The 26455-nt window shown below is 47.8% G+C and overlaps 1 protein-coding gene across 1 annotated transcript in view; it reads right to left on the bottom strand.

The window, feature by feature from the left end:
* Positions 1-820: 820 nt before the first annotated feature.
* RNF167 (ring finger protein 167) overlaps positions 821-26455 on the bottom strand; it is a 192985-nt gene continuing 167350 nt past the window's right edge. The window contains exons 9-10 of the mRNA XM_069215677.1: positions 16573-16653; positions 821-8404 (exon numbers count right to left, since the gene is read on the bottom strand). Of these exons, the coding sequence (XP_069071778.1) occupies positions 8037-8404; positions 16573-16653 (449 nt within the window). The 3' untranslated portion in view covers positions 821-8036. The remainder of the gene's footprint in view (positions 8405-16572; positions 16654-26455) is intronic.

Raw genomic sequence — 26455 nt, 5'->3', positions numbered from 1 at the left:
CATTTGATCACCGGCCACTTCTCTTCCTGTGTGGTTCTCTGCAACCAGTACACACAAAAAGCACATGATTTATGCTTGACCTGTGGGGGCTGTCAAGCGCCAAGACTCGACACTGCTCAGTATGTCCTCATAATTTAAGGATTGTAACAAGAAATAGGGATGACATGGTAATGATCAAATTACTTATCTGTAATCTTCATTAAATGGAGTCCTGGCTCTTCCTTCTTGTAGAAGACTGTCCCTGCTCTCGATTTAGTGTACGGTTGTTTACCATCGTGTTGCAGCTTGGGGATTTCATCTGGATGAGATGGCAGGTGCTTATGTCCTCATACTAACCGGAAAGTAATGTTTTTAAACTAACTTAAAGGGCCCGCCTGTGTGCCTGGTTCCTGACCATAACTCACTTTCATTATGTAAAGACAAGCATTCAGGGACCCAAGTGTGATTACAATTAAGGTAAGGAGCAGAGCTTTCCAGTGATAACAGCAACCAAAAAGTTATGCAAATAATCTAAATTATATGTTTTAGGAAAACAACCCAGAATTTAAATGTACGCGAAACCCCCGTAATTCCAGGTGTTAAAGAAACAACTTGAGCAGTCATCTGTTTCCCTATCACAACATGCACCTAGGCTTAAGATAATAAGTAAGAACTTGACTTTTACCGCTAAAGACCCATCCTTTCGGCACATACAACTCAGGACATCCACATTCTCCAAACTCTCAGGATCTAAACGCGTTAAGAAACCCCCTGCCTACATAGCGATGGGTTTGCTGCAAAGAGATTCGCGGTAGATATACATACAACAACATAACAAGTGTCTGTGGAAATGTTTGTTATTTGAGAAATGATTTATAAAAGTTACACATCAGAATATACCAATACAACACACTGTGTACAAGATGAAAGGACAGTGGATGAGTTATAAGGTACAAATTATTTTGCGACACATTGTACAGAGTGGAAGTAAATTTGCGAGTGCTGCCTTAACAGTAACAAGTACAAAGTGCAAAACGTGATTTTCTTCACTTCCAGTTTATGGCAGCCGAGGGTTCTGGGTTCACCTTCTGCATCTTAAGACGTGTGTACGAGAGAAGAAAACCGCTTAATTGAGACTAGTACAATTTTTACAGTGGAATTGCAAGCTTACATCTGAACTACACCTGGATAAATACAAGTGCCCATCACTACCTCCGCCTGTTCACCTTGTGCTGCAGCTCCCAGCAAGTGAATCGAAGCAGATCACAATTATATAGTAATCATTTTCTCCACTCTTTGCTAAACCCACCTGCCCCAGATGGCCAGGACTCAGGCAAAGGCTGTTGGGTGCCTGAGACCAGACAGTAGTGAAGGTGAGTGAAGGGTGATGGAGGCAGACTAGACTCTGGGAAGGTGCGTCATCTCAGAAGAAGGAAGGAAGATGAGTGAAGGGCAATGGAGGCAGTCGCCAGGTCTGTCCTGGATCTGAGTTAAGACTAGACTCTGGGAAGGTGCGTCATCTCAGAAGAAGGAAGGAAGATGAGTGAAGGGCAATGGAGGCAGTCGCCAGGTCTGTCCTGGATCTGAGTTAAGACTAGACTCTGGGAAGGTGCGTCATCTCAGAAGCAGGAAGGAAGATGAGTGAAGGGCAATGGAGGCAGTCGCCAGGTCTGTCCTGGATCTGAGTTAAGACTAGACTCTGGGAAGGTGCGTCATCTCAGAAGAAGGCAGGAAGGTGAGTGAAGGGCAATGGAGGCAGACGCCAGGTCTGTCCTGGTTCTGGGCTAAGACTAGACACTAGAAAGTTGAGTGGAAGGTGATGGAGGGAGTGACCGGACCTGTCCTGGATCCATGTTAAGACGAGATGCAATAAAGGTGGGTGAAAGATGATGTAGGGAGGCCTCAGACCGGTTATGGATCTGCGTTAGGACCAGCTGAGGAAGATGAGCGAAGGGTGATGAAGGCAGAGGTAATGAGCAAGATCAGGCCGAATAAACAACATTTTAGAGAAGCTTGTCTCAGTGGGACACTCGGAAATGGTTGGATCCATTCCATAACCTTGTAATGTTTGAGGGCAGAATTCCTTTTGGAAAAAGGCTTCATACCTTCAGATCGCAGGTCCTCCCAAATGTTTTGACTCAAGATCCAGGTAGGTGGGGCATTCGACCCGTCAATCTCATCAGCACAGGAGAACTGTGGTGATTCATTGCCAACTCAAGCCTTCCTGGGCACACTGGTGGGCTAAAACCCCAAGTTGTGTCATCTGAGAATGCCTCTGCATCAAAGATCAAATCGTGGCCAGCACAGACTGAGGACAAAGTGGCTTTAACACAGTCATTCTGGTGCTATGAGGAAGCTTTGCGCCTAGATCACGGTGCTGTGCATCAACTGCTTGGTCATAGACTGCGTTAGAATTGCCTGGTCATAGACAGCGTTAACGACCTCTATGGCAAACTGTGCTGAACCAATGTGCACCAAGAGGCGGCGGGGAGAGTTGGGCACCAAGGAGAGCGAATACATTTTCACAGTTCCTTAAACCCTAATCTATATACTGCTGTGTGTTTTATCTCGACCTTGGAGATGCTTACAGAAAATTCTTTAATTCACCATTAATACTGTAACTAGATCTGACGGTACTTTGGAAATGGATGTCCCACTCCATTCCACTTCTTTGGTGATTGGTTCATTGTTTTCCAAAAGATAACATTTGATTTTAACCACACGGCCAATGTCAGTAGTTCCACAAGAATGTTTACATTACCTCTCCGCTTGCTCTCAAGCGCTTGATTATTTCAGACCTACCCACCTGACCCCAAACGTGTGGTTTGAGTGTTCTACAAGGGACAGTCCCTACACTGAAACCAGTCCCCCAACCCAAGCTATGCTCTCTGAAACTTGACCCAGGTGGCGGGTTCTCTAAATCTCTATCCTCCATGTGCAAGCCTCACTTCTGCTGAAGTCAGATCATCTCAGGGGATGACAAAATGAAGAGCTGACTGGGTCCCCAGTAGATATCTGTTCCTTCTCTTTCCATGCGTCCCCTTGCTCAATAATCAACCCGATCAGAAGTCCGAGGAGATCACAAACTGTGATTACAGCTGTTCAGTCAAATGCTGGGGATCCCAGGAAGTTCCACCACGAGGCTAGAAAGGCCCCTCACCCTTTGATCACCATCCATTTAATAAGACTGCCTGATGACTCACAGACAGCTTTCCTGAAAATGCTACGTGTTACTACATGGCAAGCAGTGACTGCAGAGCAATCTATAACCTCGCCGCCCAACGCACACACTTATAAAGCAGCCCATACAACCACAAGGCCCACAGCAGTGTGCTCTGCTTCACGAGTATGATCAAAAGATCACTTGGAAAGAGTCAAGAGTAACAGGGCAGCTGCAAGAACAGGCTGTAAATTAATGGAGCTGGGAAAAGATTTTTGGCATAATTATTGGCATTTCCGTGAAACTCAGGACAAATTAGTAAACAACCCAAAAATACAAGCAGCAGGCTGGGCGAAGTCAAAGACACCTGACAATACATGATTTCCATGCATTGCCTACAATGGAGTGGTGGGCGGGCGGTCTGATCAAAAGGTTGACGTGCTCAGCGGGTGAGCTAGAGGAGGAGTCTATAGTGGGAGGTTTGTAGGGAACGCTACCAGGCGACTCTCAGAAAAGGCGCTAGGAGGGGGGCGCTGCAGCCAAAGAGCCAAAGAAGTGTTCTTGAGGGGATAGTGATGGCCACGTAACCCAACGAGAGGGGCGTAGCGTGGGGGTACTAAGAAGGGTGTGAGGAGTGACACAAAGACCACAATGTGTGCAAATGTGAAGGCGACCCACTTCCATCTTTTCATCCAAGACGTTGTCACTAAAATTTACCCGTCTATCCATCATAGAACAATTATACAAACGTGCAAGAGTGAATATACATCTCCTGAAAAGCTTCATGGTACACTGTAAAGGTTTTCTATTTCCAACAATTGTTTTTTCATTATATATAAAAGTTTGTGATTACACAGGGCTGCAAGTAGTGTGCGGGGTAAGTAATAAAAATATATTTTTTAGAAGGCTTTAAACACACATGGGCTACACCAAAGGAAAGGTCCACGAGACACAACTTCTTAGTAATGTTGTTAGTGATCACCTCTTAGAATTTTCATGTGGAAACACGGCGTCTAGAAGGACTGAACACAATCACAAAAGATTTTCACAAACTTTAGAATGTGTGTGGCATACTTGTACCACCTCCATACCAACCCTGGCTGGTTTACCACCCCTCCCCCCCCCCCAGCTTTCTGAGACATCAATCTAATGGAGAAGTCTCCTGGTCTTTACAGAGGCTCCTCCACAGCACGGGGTAAACCTCGCTTACGAGAGGCCACCACTGCAAAGCGGAAGCTTTGTGCAACGGAATGCCCACCCCGTGGGGGCTGCCTGCTCTGCACTTTGGCAAGAAACAGCTGAGCCGCTTCTCGGACACTACCACTTCTATGGCGACCTCTGAGGAGGCCCCCCACGCATACTTAAAACACCCTTCAGGTCCCGCCTGCCATTTCCCTAACCACCACAGACACCCCCCCCTCAGGCATTCGCCTGAAGAAAGACGAAGCATTACTTATGATGAATGAAGGTGAGGGGCTCTTGAATGTGATAAGAGAAATTATGATTTGGGAGGGTAGCCTTCCACGTGGGATGGGAACCATAAACTCACTGGTGCTTTGATGTGTCCACCAGAGGGGCGTGCTTCAGAAGAACCAGTATTATATCTGTGCACTTCAGAATGCTCCTTCCCCAGTACCCTTCTGCTCTGTGGCTACTTGACTGAATATTTGGAACCACCACGGTTTATAAGTGAATCCTTTAGCCTTACTTGTTCACTTTCTTCTCTAAGAGTACAGATTAAAATCTCTAGTCTGAATATCGGCTCATGTGCAGGCTGCTGATGATGTCCTGGGCAGATTCAACCAAAGAAAACTGGCATCATGGTCTGCCAGTCTATAGTGGTCGATGACTCAAGGTTACGTAGACGCCCATGCATGTACACAGGTGGTCCAGCTGTAGCTTGGCTCAGCTTCACACAAAGGAGGCGTCCAGAGACACTGGCGTTCACTCATCCCCATCAATGGAAGCGGACTGACCAGCGTTTCAACCTAATGTTCTCACCCCTTCCCCCGTTGCAAACTGTATTACTTCAAAATGCCGAAGGCCCGTGGGCACGGCAATACAGGCCCTGGAGGAAGCTTCAGAACCGGGTGAAACGGTGTCCGATGGGATGCAGGTGGACACAGGAGATACAGCGCATGGTATGCTCAGACTGCCACTGGGCAAACATGGAATGGAAAAAAGCAGCTTCTAAACTAAGTTCTAAAGTAAGGTCTAGCCCTGCGAGGAAACACATGTTCACATTTTTGTCTGCTGGATGTGCAAGAGCTATGAACAGAGCTAGACTACTACTCTTGCCTCGCAAGCAGACACCGCAACAAAGAGAGCCCGGTGGCTTACACTCTCCAAGATTCTGGCTTTTACCTGTAACTGCACCAGGAGGCTCTTGGGGTTCACTGTACCTTGTATGAGTAGCTGCCTCCTGAGCAATTCATCATGGTGGTCTACACACTTCTTGGAAAGTGACCCTAGCTGCTACCTGTAACTCCATTCCCTGGGCAGTCCAGAAGGTGCCTTAAAGTTCTGGTCCCATAGTGGCTCACTTCTGGAGATGGAACCAGTTCCTCTGCCTCAGGGAGTGGCAGAGAGAAAGGGGGGTCCAGTCACAGATCTGGGTGCCTCTATTCGCACCTGGGTTAGATCGAAGGGGTGGCTCTGCCGACTAACTACATCACCGCTACAAAAGGGACAAATGTGTGGGGGAAACCAAACACCATACAAAGAAAATGTTCTTCAAAGCAAGTATGGCATCAACCATAGAGTGGCGGAATGACTTACTCTGAAGAGCAAAAGCTTCTGTTTGTGGTGGAAGCTAAAGGGTGTGGAGAAAAATAAAACATATCTACTTCCCATCATATAAATACAAGATTTAAAAATCTTGCATGACAAAAATAACTGAAAGTCCTCACACCAGCGGCACAGAAGTTACGTGGATACCTTGGAAGAGGTCTGTGGCCCCGCTCACGGGTTATTGCCCTCTCTGGTTCTCAATATGACGATTTGTGACAAGACGGCCAAGCGTACAAATACCATACGTAACACTTTTGGTCGAAGTACTCGCTAATTGCACTGAACCATAGGGTCTTCCTGAGGATTTCCATTAAAAACACCATCTGAAAATACCCAGGAAGACAGAGAAACAAAAAAGACTATCAGGTAAACATTGGCCCTTGGACTAAGGGGTTTGCCCCGGTGGGTCCTTACACTGTTTCTCTCAAGTGGAAACTTTCCTGCTGCTCCTAGGAATAACCTAGGTTCTGGGCACCCTTTAAAGTGCCAGAGCTCTAGGAGTCACTCCACATGAAACAAGCCTTCTTCTGGAGCTCGCCGGGTACATGCACAAGACCCACTCTTCGTGTGCCATCTTTAGGATATCAGTAGGAGAAGGCCCCTTCACAGGAGGCTATACATGGAATACAAGTCTTCATGCAGTATTTGTGACTGAGGTTGTGTTTCATCAAGGCCAGTTACTGCTCAATACTGTTCTGGCTGGAAAAATAGTCTGGTACTTCTGGAAATACAATATAACCCAGAAGTTAATTTATGCAACAATCTTAGGAAGGGAGTCCTTTGCCGTGAAGGGTACAGGCTAATTTAGACAACAATAACTCGAACTCTGAGACTTTTAACCATGCGAGAAGAGATCTGAAGCATTCCTCTCCTTGCACTCACTCAACCTCCATGGTACACTAAGGTGAGAGATACTGAATATGAGCAGGTGCCCCCCATAGCCATACCTCAAGGCAATGCCAGTGACACCATAGTAAGCATGCCTTACTAGTAACAATGGCAGTCAACGCATGAAGAAGCACGCTTGGCTGTGTCTCAAGGAATATTGCCTCTGGACCATGATTGGCCAACACCCCAAAAATCTGTTCTCTTCAGAGCGTGTTTGTCCGTCGCACTACAAATCTGCCCCCTCTAAAATAAGTTGGCCAGGAGCCAAGGGTTATGTCCTCTCCAGAGTGGGGATCTGCCCACTCCAGAATATGCATGGCAATATTCCAAGGAATCTGCACCCTTTAATGTACGCATAGCGAAAACTCAAAGAAATATATTCTTTCACAGCATGTCTGCCAAGACACAAGGAATATGTCCCCAGCAAATCATGGCTTGTCAAGAGTCCAAGAACCTATTCCCACAGGAATATGACAGGTAAGGACCTGGGAATCGGTTCACTCCAGAAAATTCATAGCAGAATTGCAAGGAATACTTTTCCCTACACAGCACGAGGAATACTTTTCCCTACACAGCACGCTTCGTCATGACCTAAAGGACCACTCTCTAATGACATGCTTGCTCACGAGCCAGGAAATCCACCCCCTTTCAATGGATGCTCTGTTATAAATCAAACTGTCCTTCACAGCAAAGAATCTGACCCCTTCTGGGGTGGGCACACCCCAACCCCAGCAACACGTCTCCTCCACAGCAAGCGTGGTCATGACCCGGTCTGTCCCCCCGGGAGAGTGCTTGGCCATGGCACACGGTAGTTGCCTCCTTCTTCAATATACTTGGCCCTGGAGGCAGATGATCACTTGTCAAGATTCAGTTTAGAGAAAGTAATACTGGATTATTGTCAGGGTCCCTCCACCACTGAAGCAAACACCTGGGGCTCTACTCACCCTTTCTATTCCCCAATAAAGTAGCAGTCTATCTCCCTGCATTAAAAATCAATGTGCCGCAGCAGGGACCCATCGTGGTGTCCTGCCTTCTCTAACACAATCACATTGCGGCGGACGATCAGTTCACTTCCTTCTGCAGTTTTTCTTGGGTTCTGCGGCTAAAGGCTACCCCAGTAATCCGTTTAGAGGTCACACGATCTGCATTTAACACAAGTAATAAAGCCAGATGTGTCATTAGTGAGGAGCCCTAGGTAAAGGTGGGGTTCTGAGGTGGATTAAACATTGATCGAGCCATGAACAGGCAGCGGCTCGGAAAGCAGAGTCTCTTCTTGGTTTTCAGCTCCTCTGAACTGGCTGCTCGAGTGATCCTCTTCGTCGTCAGACGAATCCACCTCCTCGTCATCGGGATGAGCCACGGACTCGGACATGCTGCCGAAGGACTGTGTCCCTGTGGATGAGGAGGGCCGCAGCAGAGGAGTGCGCTCGGATTCCCTTTCGTCCTCGCCTTCCTCCTCGTCGGCTCCTCGTTGGACCTCCTCGTCAGACTCCGAGTCCTCAGGTGCGCGCACCACCCTCTGCTTGCACACAGGGCAGGTCTTTTTGGTCTGGGTCAGCCAGGGGTCCACACACTTGCAGTGATAAGCTGGAAAAGGACACAAAAAACAGGACCATTCCATCAGGATTTTTATCAACAAGGGACAGCAGAAGTCACCCACCCTCAATAGACACTTAACACACACAAAGCTGGAATGATTACACTACAACAGCAAACTGAAGCTATGCAACAGCAACAACAGAATCCTGCCTAAAACGTTTCAAGGAAACCACCTTAATGCCCAACATGGGAAACAAACAGCACGCGTGATGTGAACCCAACACTTGTGACTTACAACTTTCAAGTCGTAAGGCAGAGAGAGAGCACAGAGACCAGGACAGAGTCACCCTGGAGGGAAGTATAGGAAATGTGGACGCCAATGCTAACTATTTACGAGTACAACTCGGTGTAAACCGTGGAAGTCTGCCTCGCTGGGTCCTAATTCTGAAGGGTTTTTGGCCATTAGGACTTTAAAACATTTGAAACGTCTTATGAGGATCAGGCCAGGACACAACATCCAATGATACAAATATCATGTTTTTCTTCATATAAATGTGCCTGAGTAATAGTCGAGGGTGGGTTTTCACACCAATTTGTGAAGACTGCAAATGTTGCACAAAGGGACAAAATCATTATTTTTCATGCACAAATTAGCAACCCTGCAGCAGACCTTTTGCAGACTTTCCTTTTGTACAGGGTTTCTTCCCTGGAAGAAGGTGGGGCTTTTAGTCCACAAATGAGTGTCATTAGAACAGGAGATACTGTTACATTTATCAACATTCTCAGTTATATTTGAAGTCCTTTGGAAGAACTTTTAAAACACCTGGATGATTTTGTTTAAAAGAAATGTAGGTACTTTAAACAACAATCACACTGCTTGGCAACAAGTTTTAAACAACTTTTACGCGTTTTATGAAGAAAAAAAAAGGAATCTTTCAAAGTGAAGATTAAGTTACATAAGTAATTAAAAGAACAAAGCAGATCACTGCCAATAAATTCAAGTAATCGATACTGCCAGACACCCCCGCCCCACCCACCAGCACCCAGGACATGCTAACGCAATGCTGGGGGCTCGTCTCCCACAGCACTACTGGGTGCACACACTCAGTGCAGTTGAGGAAACATTTGGGGGACAGCATGTACCTACGGTTTAGATGCAAGCAACAAGTGTTTAAGCACGCCCAGCATAGTTTAGCATTCAAATTATAAATGAGCAATACAAAAATAAAAAAACACATACACTACTCTAACGAAACTGCAAACTATTGCGGGGGCTACGAACTTGCACATTAGAAAGGCGAAAATTGAGGAAAAAAAATCTGTTTCTTGAACCCTAGGCCCAGAGTAAAGCCATGAAGGAGCCATGAGATGACGGATACATTGGGAAGGGGTGAAGTAAAGACAGGGGGGGGGGTCTCTTCTCTAGAACTGTCCTGCTGGGGGCACGTGCAGAGGGTTATTACTCCGCCATGCTGAACATGTGTAGCAAGGACATGTTAGGAAGTTTAACTCACTAACACCAGGGTCACTAGCACGTGGCAAATGTCTCCTTTGAGAGAGAGTGATGCACTGAGAAGACCCTAATGGGCCCCAAATCCGAAGTCACCCATTAGAAACATGAATGACCCGGCTGCGGGGCCACATCAGCGCCCCCCCGCGGCTCTTCAATGCGGGTACTTCTGTCCCGCTTGAGTATTACACGCCCGAAAGAGTTTCCTTTTGACAACCTATGAGTGAGGAGAGTTTAATCTACTGGCAACGGTAGTTTAATTTGCAGAGGAGCTTGCCTACTTCCCCTTGCTACAATGATGCGCTGACCTCCCCGGGAGTGGCCTGTCTACGGCATTCTCCTACGACGCATCTGGCAACTTACGCTTCAGGCAGCTCCTCTTTCCTTCGGCCTCAAGCTCGGCTTTTCTCCTACATCTGCACAGCGCTTGTGTTTCCTACAACGCCTTCTACGCGTGCTTGTTCCGTGGCTGGTGGAATCTCTTACACAGTGATACTAAGACGGGCTTCTCTGGACTAAGGTGAATTTACTGCACATAAGAAGCACTTTACACATAAGTTCCATTTCTCAGAGTACCCTTCAACAACTTCACGTAAAACTAAATCCAGCCGCCACTGCTAGCAGTAAGAGCACCGTGCACTACCTCTTAGAGCTGTCCTAGCAGTATGAGCACCGTACGCTGCCTCTTGGAGATGTCCTAGCAGTATGAGCACCGTGCACTGCCTCTCAGAGATGTCCTAGCAGTATGACCACCGTGCACTGCCTCTTAGGGATGTCCTAGCTGTAGGAGCACCGTGCACTGCCTCTTAGGGATGTTCTAGCAGTATGAGCACCATGCACCGCCTCTTAGAGATTTCTTAGCAGTATGAGCACCGTGCACTGCCTCTTAGAGATTTCTTAGCAGTATGAGCACCGTGCACTGCCTCTTAGAGATTTCTTAGCAGTATGAGCACAATCTCTTACAGATGTCCTAGCAGTACAAGAGCGCACACTCTTAGAGAGGTGTTAGAAGCCCATCAGTGATGCACACTACCCAGAGGAGCTCTTAAGATCCACAGACTCCAATAACTTGCTGCATATGGACATCAGACTTTTGCAGCTGCGCACTTCCAAGCGCCTAGATACATCAGTAGGCACATGGAGCAACAAGTTTAAAAGATCAATGTTTTTTTCTTGGCTGGACCAGTAAGGGAAAGAAAGCGGGGTTCACCTGTGTGCACCACGCGAAATGAGAAAGGACACCCGGGGAACTGTATTCAAACGAAAGGTCACACAGACTGACTGAGGAAAAGTGAGTAACACACTGGCAGTGAAGCACTCTCTTGTGAGCACGGAGGGCAGGGGTCTCCCAGAAGGCAGTAACACTAGGACAGTCCTAGAAGAGCAGTGTCTTAAAAGCTCCACTCCCACCTCCTGGAGACAGATCCTGCTCCGTAGCAGCGGCAGAAGGATGGGCTCTGGGGGTACAGGTGCATGTGTGGGTACCCTAACAGGTTCGGCACACTGAACCCGCCCACTTCTGTAACGCAAAGTGTACAAGTATTTCACTGACATGGCGAGTCAGGCAGTGAGGTAAAGCACATCTGTCTGTTTGTAGTCTGTATTTGGTGAGCAGCTGCGTATTTTTCGATCTCAGGAGTCATCGGGGGGTTTATCAAAGTGTTCAGAGTTCCCTCGTTATTACAGCGTGTTGTGCTGTCGCAGGCGTCTGCACCGTGTAGTGCTTCCTAGCTCTGGGTCTCTTCTAAGCCCACGTGAGCTCCCCCTCTAGTGTGTGATCTCTTGTGTCATCTCTGTGCGGTGGTCTGCTCTGGGGGGATGTCAGTGACTCCCTGCAGGGCTCTCGGTGCCCGGTAACGAAGGGCAGCTGGGGTGCTCTCCTCCCGACAGCCCCAGACTGTAAAGATGAACCTCGAGGTCTTCAATGAGGACATCTCCCCTCTTAGGGGTGGGCAAATAATTCCGCTCCGCCAGCGGAGTTCAGCCTACTCCGAGCTCCACTTGCAGCGTGGGGTACCCGCAAACCTCCGCCAACTGCTGCGTGGCAGAAGCATCCTTACGGTACATGACGCCACTAGCCATGCCCTGCATGCCATTGGTCTATCTACCGGGCCCCGCGGGCCACTAACATCTAGACATTGCTGTACTGAACTTTATTGAGCCATTGGGGTCTGATGAGTGAGCAGCTCAGTCACGCCTTGTATTCCAGTGATCTAGCCAGGTTGAGCTGCCCAGCATCTTTCCGTGGATCACCATCGCGTCCAGCATGGTCTGGCTCACATTCTGTGAAAGCATCCGAAACCCTGGTCAGGCTCAGGGTGCTGGTTCCACAAGATAGTTTATACAAGAATATGGTGAGACCGTTGGGTCCTGTGGATTTACCGCCTTGTAATTTATCTATAACCTCCTCCGATGTTTAGGGACGCTCCCGCGTGTCGGCATGTTGCTTGGGAGCCTCTGGTCAGGTCTATCATCCAAGTTGCAATCTATGCCCAGGGAACTCAGGTCCTGTGCTTCGTGTGAGCCCCCCACCCCCAGTAGGCAGAGCCCCTAGTAATATCTGCTTAAGAGGCTGGCACCCCTCCAGCAGTGTCCCTAAGCCCCGCTTTACACCAGGTCAGCTTTACTCAAAGCCTTCATGCCAACGGTTGGCCAGCTTGGTACCCTACTAATTAACTTTTATTTTGTGCTGTACAGAAAGGATTCACTCCAAAGTCCGGGGCTTAACTTGTGCCCTAACCACTAGTTTTACCATTTACTTTTGCACCTGTTTTTCTTGCAAGCTTTCTAATTCTGTCACTTGCGCAAGCTCTGGCTCAGTCTTTGAGTACTAATTAGAATCTATCAGTTATCCTGTTTGGATATTTAGAGTCAATTAATGGAGCCTGTCCAAATGAAAAAAAAACCATCTGACGTCACTTGATTGAAGGTCTCCTCTGCAGTGACCATCAGCACAGCCTGCAATGTGTTCCTCACTCCACCCAGAGCCCGCACTGAAGTTCAAAATATCGAAAGTAGAAAAGGCGGCTCGTAAAGAAATGCACCAGACCATCTAGAAAAATAGTTTTCAGCCTAAGTGAGCAAGAAATGTATAGTTTTAAAAGGAGGCATGTCAGAGTTATTCTCAGCGCACTTTAGGTGTCCGACAAACTTCTCATCAGAAGATGATGGACTCGAATCCAAAAACTTGAATCTACGAGAGCAGCAGCGTCTTCACTGTTTTAACTGTTAATAATTTAGCAGGAATTCTCGGTTTTTGGGCATTTTAGCAGGATCACCGTCTAATAAACTTTAGCTCCTTCAATTCTGCAAAGGGCTGGACATTTCACTCCCATGTCTCAGAATTGTACACTGTATTGTGATTTATAAACCTCCTTCGATACCCCTGCAACATCCAAAGAGTTTCTCTGTATAATATCTACCCGTCTCATGACATCGGTGTAAAAACTAGCAATAACTTTTAAATACCCCAAATTAAAGTTACTGTTTCTGGGCTTTATATGAATATATATTTAATAGTGACTATAACTATTTATAGATTAAATCAAACGCTGCAGAAGATGGTTCTGAGTTAAATTAACTTCTTTCAAATTGTATAAACTGGCCTGTACCTGGAGTCGGGGGGGTAGACAATCTCAAAACACCTTTAAACCCATTCACTGTTATTGTTCTTAAAATCTTTAAAGTCCCCCCCTTCCCTGATTTGAGCTTTGTTGGTACTACACTGATCAGCGGAGGATGCCTACCCCAGGAACTGAGTTCCCATCAAGGGATGGTTTGCTCTTCAGCACATGGGCACCAGGTGGGTCTGAGAATAGAGGGTCACAGAGGGCTGCCAGACGCATGGTACAAGGGCCCTTCGCTCAGTGGAAGGAACCGGGCAGCCATGTTTCACTGTACCTACCGTCCCAGTGCCAGGAAGGTACCAGTGACAGGCTAGTCTCTCAAATCTTAAAGGATCACCCCGCCCCAACCTACGGAGTCACCAACCGGACGAGGGCAAACGTCTGTGCCTGGTGAAGCCACTTTACTCAGTGCAGGTAAACCGTGTTTTGTGGGAGGGCAACCACCCAAGTCTTTGGGAAGCCGTGGGCATGGAGGGAGACGAAACTGATTCTTCAGCAGGCGAGGGCTCCTGATGAGTGAGAGCTGAGTGAGGTATGTGCCACATGGAGTGAGTTACACACAGCTCCTTTCATCTTAGAGTAGAAGGCAGCTCTCTTCTTTGGGGGGTAAGATGACCTCACCCTCCCTGGCCACTCTTCACCTCGCAGACAGTTCCACCCTGTGCTCTGGAAGGACAGAGACCTTTAGTTCTTATGTCTGTCGCTGTCGCTTCTCTCATCCGGCCCCTGTTGTGTCTGTAATAGTCATCAGCGCAGCCAGAAAGGGCCAGACCTGACCCCTTTAACAGCATCAGCCTGCACCCTCATACACGGACTCGCGGGGTCAGGCAGGATGCGCGGGTTTACGAGTCACCCGCACATTCAGAGCCACAAGGGAAACTCTTTCAAGTTCGGAGACGCTTTAATCTCCGCTCCTCCGGCTGAACCTGAGGCACAGACCGCACAAGCGCCGGGTTTAGAAGATGAAGCTGGCCGTCTACAATCTGTCTCTCCGAGCTACCCCAATGCACCTGAGCTCTCTCCCCCACCTACTGTATACAGTCTCTCCAACTGATCATGACATCAGCAACTCGTACTGAACAGAGCACGCGTTTCGCCTAAATGATCAAACTGGAGCCTGGCCTCACAATATTCGAGAAACACCTTTTTTTTAGGTCTGCTGTTACGCAATACCTTTCGATTTTACTCAACTTGTACGTCATGTACGTTGAGGGGCTTTCAGCCCGCCCTCTTCATCCATTGGTCTGTTGCTCTGCCATTCACGTGTCTTCCACCAACTGCGCACACAGCGTGGGGAAATGTGCCTGTGCTCATCAGCAATTGGATGACTTCAATGAATGATGGTACACACTCCATCACGCGGAGCACATCCGCACACAAAGGAGTTCCCTTCAGTGTCAGGGCCTACCATCGCAATCAGTGCTTTTTTGAGACCAAAAAGATTCTTTCTTTTAGCCAACGTTCATTTTGAATAAATGTGAGAGCCCAAAATATCCTCAAAACAAAAGTTCTACCAAAAAAAAAATGACAAAACAAAACAGACATTAACAAAGCAAAAAGCCTACATACAACGCCAGATATATTAGCTTTCCAAATGTCTGTCTTAATATGCAACCTAGAAATGAGATTTGGTATCCTAAATAGTACTGACAAGCCAGCGCGTGGCAGCAAGATGTGGGACTCAGTAGTGTGGCTGAGGTCCCTGTGGTCCGCCACCCCTGGTCCCAGCAGCCAGGGACCTCTGAAGGTAGGGGACTGTCTGCAGGACATGACCGGTTGGAAGATGTCCCACAGAAGCTGCAGATGATGGATACCCGGATGCTAGATCCTCGCACCAGACATGGGAACCCAGTGCCTTGGGCTTAGCTTTCTTTTAAACCTCCAACCCAATGGATGGACTTGAGTCTGAGCTGCCTAAGTCACCCCTACACCCTAAAACCAAAGCTTCCCTCTGCCCACGCCGGGTTTGTACCCTGCATGTCTGCAACGGTGCAGCTTTCAGGGACGGTGCAAGCTCTCAGCTGTCCGCACTACTGCGAGCCCATGGAATGTGCATGTAAGGATGGATCAAACCACACACCCAACTTCCTGATCCTAAGGAAGTCTTTGAAAACACACCCGCAAACCAAACTTCCTGATCCTAAGGAAGTCTTTGAAAACACACCCGCACACCAAACTACCTGACCCTAAGGAAGTCTTTGAAAACACACCCGCACACCAAACTACCTGACCCTAAGGAAGTCTTTGAAAACACACCCGCACACCAAACTACCTGACCCTAAGGAAGTCTTTGAAAACACACCCGCACACCAAACTACCTGACCCTAAGGAAGTCTTTGAAAACACACCCGCACACCAAACTACCCGATCCTAAAGAAGCTTTTAAAATATTCTTTGTTCAAACTAATACTTCCTCAAGGTGATGCTATATTTTATTTTGATGGGAGCTGTCAGTAAACCTGCTAATTCCAAAGAAGATTTACTCAATTGTGGACAAGAGTCACAAAATTTGAGAAAAAACTGCTCTCAGCGTGACTGTTAAAATTAACTTTGGACATGCTTGTTAGACTGACGTCACACATGCCTAAGATTTCCACTTCTAGTACGTTAAGTTGTAAGATTTAGAAACTTTTTGAAACTTCCATTTTGAACCTTGCGTATGCCACCACCAAAACTATCCTGTATGATAAATGGGTCTGAACAAACTGGAAACTGGACAGTATTTAATAACATTTCCATGTTCTATCCAAAAATGAATTTGAGATATTTACATACGTATAATTGCTAAGTTAATCTCATGTGTTTATAAATCACACAGCACTATATCAGTTTGTAGATGATTCGACAATATGTGCAAGACAGGAAGACAGAGCCTGGTTTAGAGTTTGACGGACAGGTTCCTCAGACACAAATGTGACAAGTATCCCATCCACTGTATTATGATTCCCCTAGGATATAACGGGATCGTGATGCGGCAGGAGGTTTATCAGTCACTTCTGTGACGGAATATCACCACCCACCAAACTCTGAATCAGTTCCTTATGGTAGAGATGTTTGCCAGGATCGCCGAAACAGCTTACCGTGGGAGCAGGGCAGGACTCGGAGCTTGTCGCCTTCCTCGTACTCATCTAAGCAGATGGCGCACACATCATACTCATCACCTGGAGAATCAAGACAAACGCCCTGGTTAGCATCTGTGAAGTTTAATGTCCAACAGCAATGAAAGCAACGGTCATCAAAGTGGGCTTAAGTCCTACGTGTTCTGCATCAAGGGCGGAGTACACGCCGGCGCACATGAGTACGTCAGGTGTTCACCTTGCAGAATAGAGACTAACCAGCGAGTAATAAGAATATTGTCCTAACCACAGATGTTTATATCTGCTCCGGCAAATCACAATTTATGTTAATCTTTTAGCTGAAATCCCACTTTCTCTCTATCTGTAACTGGCCTTTAGTTGTACTACAATTCTGTGCCACAGGTCTCTTACCATTTGCATGTTCAACTTTCTATCATATGCAGAGTAATGCAATACCAGTCATGCACTGCCTAACCATGGGCTCATTTCTAGCATCAATAAGGACTCCAGCGACTTATAGCCACATTCACCCTGGTGCACTGCCTCTGGCTTGCAGTTAATGTCCCATTCTCTCACCTGTTTCGTGTTTTTAGAAAGCCAATTAAAATTAGACAGTTAAGGTACCAGAGTTGTTTGAATGGCCTCACAAAGGTGATTATTTCTTGCCAGCGGCAAGACCTTCAGTCTCTCGTGCTATGGCTCCAGGGGTGAAGAGGAAGGGCTTTGATGCTTTCTTTTAGGAAGAGCTCTGCTTATGGTGGGGCAGATGCTTGGAAAAATCCAGCTGCAAGCCTCCAGGAGCTCTCAAGGGCAGGCAAGTGGTGCCTTAGAAAGTTGTGAGGTCTGTGAGGACTTGTGGTATCTTCTCGAGGAGGCCTTCTTATTAGTTGTCGGGCAAAGCTGTGCCTACCAGCTATCATAGGTGAGCTTCAAGCACTCTTTGTTCCCAAAAGCAACTGAAGAGTCCAGAAATCTCCTGGAATCTCTGTGATTCCTCATATCAAGGGCGCACGGCTTGGCACTGTAGTTTCTCACCTGGATGCATTATTACCCACTCTCTCCGTCCAGAGCTACTAAACCACCAGCCTTGATATTTTGACCAGGAATGAACAATTAATCAGGTGATCCAGCTATTCCCAGGCCCAAATATGTCCTCCCACATTTCCCCTGGAAGTGCTTCACAGGACTTTTATATGAGTCCACACAGAAGCTCCCTCCCCTCTGACGTGCAAAAACCCTGCCTCGCCGTCCCCCTCCCCAAAACAGCAGCAAACCTTGGTCGATGCGACACGCAATCTACTGTGACCGCATTATGGAAATTGACTTGCAAATGTGTGGCTAGGGCAGGCCAGGACCGCAGGCTTCCAACAAACATACCAAGGGAGTGAGTCCATTGGTGCTGTGAGACTACAATGTATATTAGGTGTTTGGTGCTGCTCCTGTGCTGCAGACCTGCAGAGGGATGGGGCGGGGGGGTTATGTAGATTTCGGTCTCGTGTTTACATTTTGCCTGTTGGTTGTACACCTAATAAAAAAGATGTAGCAAAAAGCATCCCTAAGTTTCGCAATGAGGAATAGGGCACAAGGACGTAAGACAGTCAGAAGGAGAGTTGGGCTCCACTACCCCCAACAAACATCTGTTTTGTGGTGTGTTCTTCTGTGCACCAACAAAACACCGAAATCACAACTCAAGAAGCTTAGACGGTAACAACGTAAAGTCAACTGTGAAAACTAGTGCATAAACTCCAGAACAAACTCCTGCTTCAGGTATCCGAGACCACAAGGTTTGTATCTGTCAACTCTCAAGTATAGCTGCCAGCAGGACACCCTTTCTTTGTTGTATCACCCCTCGAAAGGGCTAAGAAAATGGGGCATTTTTTTCTTTTTTTAAATGCATATTTCTTTAAATGTATTTAACTACGATTTCCGAGTTAGAGAAACAGCTTTAAATAGAATAGGAGTCTTCAACATTTTGTATAATAAGAGCTACTTATGTGCAATTAAAATTATCCTGGGTTACAAATGTTGATAGGGTTTTGCCAGAGACTACAGCAGACAAGATTACTTTAGTGGCCACCATGTGCAAGCTTACCAGCAGTGGTCACCACAGTGCACCCGGCACGGGTGCCGGTAGCAGTATAAAAAGATGCTTTGCTGAATGGGAATGCCTCTAGGATGTTAATACCCAACAGCCAAAGCTGCAAGCCCCCTGGGTAATAATATTAGTAATAAGTCTCCACAAAGCTGCATGATTTATCACGTATACATCAGCTTTAGACATATTTAGAAATGAAACCATTTTGTTTTTAAACATTTGCTTATGAGTTATGAAAACACACTTTTCCATCCAGAACATTTTGTCATGACTACATTAATTCAGCAAACTAATCTGCACACAGAATAGCTACTTACAGGTAGCCAGAGAGCTACCAGCAGCATACGAGCTACTCGTTGTAGAAGCCTGGAATAGAAGTTAATGAAATATTCAAACAATTCAAGGTGTGCCAGGGTGTCAAGGAGTATTACCCCTCAGCAGTAGCAAATACACGCTTACCGCAGGTGCCCATCTGAAAACAGCCTGCCTCTTGCAATGGCTAGATTCATAGCAGCCAAATACTGCTGTCTCAGGAGATGGAGCGTCTACCTGATACTTCAGGTCTGCAGAAAATCCATGCCAGGAAAAAACACCAGTTATAAATCTTGCGCCAGGATAAACATAATCAGTTATGAACTCTGCATCAGAAAAAAACAACACCAGTAATAAATCCAGTGCAAGGAAAAAACACCATCAGTTATTTTCCTGTGCTAGGAGAAATAACGCCAGTTATAAAAACCCTGTGCCAGGAGGAATGGCAAGTTATAATTCCTGTGCCAGGAAAAATAACGCCAGTTAAACATCTTATTGAAAGAAAAACAACACTGCTTATTAATCCCACGCCGGGAGAAATAACACCAGTTAAAAACCATGTGCCAAGAGACACACAACTGGTAAAAATCTGATGGAAGGAAAAAAAAAAAAAAAAACACACCACCAGTTATTAATCCTGTGCCAAGAGAATGAAAAATTAGAAATCCTGTGCCAACAGAAAACATCAGATATATGTCTGTGCCAGGCAAAACACCACCAGTTATAACCCCTGTGCCAGAAGCCCCAATACCAGCTGTGAATGCCACGACAGGAGAAATGCCACGAGTTACACGCCCTGTGCCTGAAGCAACAATACTAGCTTTAAATCCCCACAAGGGGAAACAACACCAGTTACACGTCCTGTGCCTAAAGCAACAATACTAGCTGCAAATGCCACATCAGGAGAAATGCCATAAGTCACAAGCACTGTGCCACAAACAACAATACCAGCTGTAAATGCCATACCAGGAGAAACACTAGTTATACACCTTGTGCCAGAAACAACATCAGTTGTAAATCCCACACCAGGGGAAACACCGGTTACAAGCACCTGTGCCAGAAACAACAATACTAACTATAAATCCCACACCAAGAGAAACAAAAGCAGTTACAAGCTGTATGCCAGAAGGAACAATACCAGCTGTAAATGCCAAGACAGGAGAAATAACACCAGTTACACGTCCTGTGCCACAAGCAACAATACCAGCTGCAAATGCCACATCAGGAGAACTGCCACAAGTCACAAGCACCTGTGCCACAAACAACAACAGCTGTAAATCCCACACCAGAAGAAACAACACTGGTTACAAGCACCTGTGCCAGAAACAACAACATCAGATGTAAATCCCACATCAAGAGAAACAACAGCAGTTACAAGCCCTAAGCCAGAAGCAACAATACCAGCTGCAAATCCCACACTAGGGGAAACACCACCAGTTACAAGTGCCTGTGCCAGAAGCACCAGTACCAGCTGTAAATGCCAAGACAGGAGAAACAACACCAGTTACACGCCCTGTGCCTGAAGCAACAATACCAGCTGCAAATGCCACAACAGTAGAAATGACACAAGTCACAAGCACTGTGCCACAAACAACAATACCAGCTGTAAATGCCACACCAGGAGAAACACTGGCTATACACCCTGTGCCAGAAACAACAACATCAGCTGTAAATCCCACATCAAGAGAAACAACAGCAGTTACAAGCCCTATGCCAGAAGCAACAATACCAGCTGTAAATGCCAAGACAGGAGAAACACCACCAGTTACACGCCCTGTGCCTTGAGCAACAATACCAGCTACAAATGCCACAACAGGAGAAATGACAAGTTAGAAGCACTGTGCCACAAGCAACAATACAATCTGCAAATCCCACACCGGGGGAAACACTGGTTAAAAGCACCTGTCCCAGAAACAAAAATACCAACTATAAATCCCACACCAAGAGAAGCAAAACCAGTTACAAGCCCTATGCCACAAGCAACAATATCAGCTGCAAATCCCACACCAGGGGAAACAACACCAGTTACAAGCACCTGTGCCAGAAACAATACTTGCACTAAATCCCAGACTAGGGAAAGCACTGGTTAAAAGCACCTGTTCCAGAAACAAAAATACCAACTATAAATTTCACACCAAGAGAAGCAAAACCAGTTGCAAGCCCTGTGCCACAAGCAACAATATCAGCTGCAAATCCCACATCAGGGGAAACACCACCAGTTGCAAGCGCCTGAGCTAGAAACAACAATACAAGCTACAACTTCCACGACAGGAGAAACAACAGTTACAAACTCTGGTCCAGAAGCAACAATACCAACTCTAAATCCCGTGCCAGGAGAGACAGCACCAGTTATAAATCCCTTGCCTGGATGCAATCACACTTATGCAGTTCAGACTCACACCACACTCCACAGGAAGGCTCACAGTCGTGCAAATAATTCTGCCCCCTTCCCTCACTTGAGCAGTTGGTACAAGACTTTGGTGAACCTATACAAAACACAACCGTTCTCCCAGTCACATTTGGCGGGTGTCTTTGAAGGAAAAAAAACCTTTATGAAGATGTAGGGCCCCCAAAGAAGTGGTTTTCTGGGTTGAATTGATGTGGAAGGAACATATTTAGGGGTTCGGAGCTGCAATTTCCCATCTTCCCTCTCGCTCTTGAAAGGATGGACAGGTCCTTGTGTGCGTGCGATACATACTCCAAGCAACCCGTTGCTGGTCATGTTTTTCTGTATTTTTTTTGTTTACAAACTGGCAGGTTTTGAGAATCTTGTCCCGCTGCTGAAATGCCTTAAACTTTAGAAGCTGTACGGTGGCCTTTCCTCACCTGCACGCGCTACCGTCCAATAGTGTGTGTTTTACAGTTTTAATCCTAGCTGGGAAAATGAGACCTCTAGCACATGAATAATTCCTTTAGTGAAGTGCTAATGATTTTGTATACATTTGTCGGTACGAGGGTTCCGGCTATTGATTTTGCCGAAATAAACTACATTTTGAATTGCACTGTTTTTCTGGTTTAGCATGAAAGCTGCCGGATGCAAGTTTGTCCATGAGAAACAAATCCAGCGGAATGCGAGCAGGTCCCACCAGGCAGGTCTACTCTCCATTTCATGTCTTTCCCTGGTGTCTGCTAATCCGGTATTTTCTTTCCCTTGAGCTGGGCCTCCAGGGCAGCGATTTCGCTTCTCTGGATGGAAATTAGTAGTTTTCACCCTTTCTTGTAGTAGCTGATATATATTTTTTTTAATTCCACAAAATATTCCGGGCATAAATTAGAATTGGAAATGCGCCTCCTGGAATATTTAGGGAAGTTGCAGGGCTGGGGGTGGGACGGTGCGTGTCTCCTCCCGGGTCCGCCGGGGCCCCTGGGACTGCGTCGCGCTGCAGGTCTGCAGGGGGCGTCCATGCAGGCTTAGAAAGCAGCACTGGGGCCGGACACTGTTCCATTACTGGACATGTATGTATGCATGCAAGAGGGGTTTACAGGGTCTAAATCTACCCAACGGCAATCTAGTGCGGCGAACCGTCCAGGGTCGTTTGCAGAGTTGAGGGGAGAGGGGCCAGGGTGCTCAGTAGAAACGGAGAGACCTTTTAAGGTCCGAGACGTGGTGATGTTTGAAGAGGTGTTTCTTCGGTTCTTTTCTGGGCTGGAGGGAGGCTGGCCAGTTCTGGTGTAACAGGAATGTTGTCCCAGATGCTGAGTGCGTGGATGGGGGGGTCTTGTTCCCATTTCTTTTGTGTCCTCACCGCCGGTGTGTCACGGTCACCTGAGATTTTGGATGAGTTTTTCTGACTGACCGGGAGAGCTGCAGTTCCTGGTGCCTTGCAGACGGTGCAGCTGCTCTTGAAGATGATACCGACCAATAAGGGGAGGCAGTGGAGCTTTATCAATGGTGGAGGAGATATGGGTGAATCTCCTCAGGCCTTGGGTGAGGCATGTACTCATTTCAGGGGGGACAGGGTGTTGTCTGGGAGGCCCTGGTACAATGTGATTGCTGCCTCTACCCAAGTGCCCAGAGGACCAGGAAGGCCGTAGCTTCCAGGAAGGACCACATTCACGTCTTCAAGAGGAAGAGTTGGTGCAACTAACCCTTGAAAGTTTTGGCATTGGACTCCTTGAGGAACAGGTCAGTCCTGAGTAGGTCTGTGAGCGGTGGGACGTCAGTTGATATTTGAGGGTTGAAACTGTTCGGGTGCCGGAGTCAGTTTGAGAGGAACGGTATGTTGTTGGAGGACAGCCGGAAATATATCTTGGTGGGGTTGTGTTTCAGATAACTTCTGGACATCAAGGCCTGACTGAGGTAAAGGTAAAGTTAGTGTCACCGAAAGCCCTGAACTGACAGACTTCCATGCAGAGCGGAGTCTTCAGCCTACTAGCGATGGTTGATTACGTCGTTAGTTCGGGGTCTTAAGGGCTCCACGTACGAAGGGTGGGCTGGCAAAGAGGGTGGGGATTAGGTCATGGGGTGCCGCTGAGGTAGCAACCTAGACATCCAGGAGCTTTTCCGATGTCTGCCTTCCGCTAGGCCAGAGCGACAGCGATACGCCACCGCCACTCTGCTCAAGAGCCCAGGCGTTGTTTTCATCACACACGAGCCGAGCCTACCCCAGCGGTGCAACATAATTGTTATTTGTGTATTTTGGAACACTCCTGGACTTGCCAAAGCGCACTCCTTCTACCTTGGCAGAGGGCACGGAAGGAGGGGTTAATTTTTAGGGTCGAGCCTGCGCCGCATGCGAGATGCTTTAGGAGTTAGAAAAGGGCTCGGAGCCCCATCCACGTCACGTCAGTGTCTTTCATTGGTTCGTGGGCTTGCCTGTTAATATCTTCTTGCTTTCATTAGTGGAAGGCACGCATACGTCATGCCTTTTCCAGTTGTTGGCCCTCCTCGAGCGCAGAGACCAAGTACTGAAAACATGCAAGGCTCGCTGGGTTTGTGGACTACTTTTTCTCCATTTTCGAAGCACGATCTCGCTTGGCAGAAGTCGAGCGCTTTGCATAATATCGACCCTGGTACATAGTTAATTGCACTTTTGCCGGTTACGTAGATAATTGCACTTTTGCCGATAGGTTTCATTACGAGTGAACTGTAGCAGCGCGATCGTGCTGTTTTTTTCTTTCAGTGTGGCAAGAAAAATCCGGTGGGGAGTTTACAACTGGTAATAGCTGTAACTCGGACAAATGTGAGACCCTAGTGCATTGCAAATGCTTGTTTTAACCTACTTCCTGTACTGTGTGCAGTCAGGAGGAGGGCCCTAGGCAGCTGCTGAAGTTCCATCTGTCCGCTTTCACTTCAAGAAACGGGACTGAAGGAGGGCTGGGCAGTGCCATGTTCACCATCTAGAACTGGACAGGGACAGACTATAGGCAAGGTTGGGAGATGCCTACAGCTTGATTTATGCGGGGGTGGCATCCACGTGTAAATCTGTGTGTATGGTGTGATTTAAGTAGATTGCAAAATCTGGGGCAAACTAAAGACGTCCTCCTCTCAGAGAGGAGATTAAAAAAACACACAGAGTAAGATGTGCCAAACCACCACCTGCAGAAAGGAGTCGTAATAAAGCACAAACAACCCTTTTGCGCTAATTTTAGGAACCTACTCCTGCTCTGTTGGAACCTTGGCACCACGGACCAATGTGTTTATTTTGCATTTGTTCTAAAAAAAAAAAAAAAATTTGTGCGTGGGTCAGAAACCTCTGGACCAACTACACAGGAAGCGTTAGTGGTCAGTCCTATATGCGACTACTGATGTTTAATGCTTAATCTGGCGGGTAGGCTACACTATAAACAAAGAGACAATTCTTCTAGAGGGCCACTGATGCTCATTACTGCATGGGGAGGCACTGACGCTCATTACTGCATGGGGAGGCACTGACGCTCATTACTGCACGGGGAGGCGCCGACGCTCATTACTGCACGGGGAGGCGCTGACGCTCATTACTGCACGGGGAGGCGCTGACGCTCATTACTGCATGGGGAGGCGCTGACGCTCATTACTGCACGGGGAGGCGCTGATGCTCATTACTGCATGGGGAGGCGCTGACGCTCATTACTGCATGGGGAGGTGCTGACGCTCATTACTGCATGGGGAGGCGCTGATGCTCATTACTGCATGGGGAGGCGTTGATGCTCATTACTGCATGGGGAGGCGCTGACGCTCATTACTGCATGGGGAGGCGCTGACCCTCATTACTGCACGGGGAGGCGCTGACCCTCATTACTGCATGGGGAGGCGCTGACCCTCATTACTGCATGGGGAGGCGCTGACCCTCATTACTGCATGGGGAGGCGCTGACCCTCATTACTGCATGGGGAGGCGCTGACCCTCATTACTGCATGGGGAGGCGCTGACGCTCATCAGTGCATGGGGAGGCGCCAATGCTCATCAGTGCTTGGGGCGGCGCCGACGCTCATTAGTGCATGGGGCGGCGCTGATGCTCATTAGTGCTTGGGGAGGCGCTGACGCTCATTAGTGCTTGGGGAGGCGCTGACGCTCATTAGTGCTTGGGGAGGCGCTGAAGCTCATTAGTGCATGGGGAGGCGCTGATGCTCATTAGTGCTTGGGGAGGCGCTGACGCTCATTAGTGCTTGGGGAGGCGCTGACGCTCATTAGTGCTTGGGGAGGCGCTGACGCTCATTAGTGCATCCCAGATCTGTGACTGGAGGTGAATGTTTGATTTGCTCTGCATTCCGTCCGTCATCTGTTGTTTTTGCTCATGCTCATTACTGCATGGGACATGAGGCCGCTGATGCACATTACTGCACGGGGCCGCTGATGCACATTACTGCAAGGGGCCGCTGATGCACATTACTGCACGGGGCCGCTGATGCACATTACTGCACGGGGCCGCTGATGCACATTACTACATGGGACCCCGATGTACATCATTACTGCCGGGGGCCGCCGATGCACATTACTGCATGGGGCCGCCGATGCGCATTACTGCACAGGGCATGGGGCATGAAAGGAAACACATGACTGCATGGGGCGGACAATGTTCATTGCCACCTGGGAGCATTTATGCTCATAGCTGCATGGACCCTTGGGCTCATTATCACCTGTAGTACCTGAGGCTCAATATTACTCAAGGCCATCAAGGCTCATTAATGGTTGAGTCACTCATGCTCCCTCTAGCGGTCTCTGCAGCTGTCCCTGCAGAAGGGTTTTCAGCTGTCCCTGCAGCAGACACGCTCCTGCAGCTCTCCTGGCAACAGACTGTCTCCATCTCTTCCTGCATCAGACTGGCTCCATCTCTCCCTGCAGCAAGCTCTCACAGCTCTCCCTGCAGCAGGCTCCTGCAGCTTTACCAGCAGCAGGCTGGCTCCATCTCTCCCTGCAGCAGGCTGTCATAGCTCACCCTGCAGCAGGCTCCTGCAGCTTTACCAGCAGCAGGCTGGCTCCATCTCTCCCTGCAGCAGGCTGTCATAGCTCTCACTGCAGCAGGCTCTTGCAGCTGTCCCTGCAGCAGGCTCTTGCAG

This window comes from Pleurodeles waltl, chromosome 12 (genome assembly GCF_031143425.1).
Source record: "Pleurodeles waltl isolate 20211129_DDA chromosome 12, aPleWal1.hap1.20221129, whole genome shotgun sequence".
Lineage (NCBI taxonomy): Eukaryota > Metazoa > Chordata > Amphibia > Caudata > Salamandridae > Pleurodeles > Pleurodeles waltl.
The sequence above is the reverse complement of the archived record's forward strand: the minus strand, read 5'-3'. Positions and strand labels throughout refer to the sequence as shown.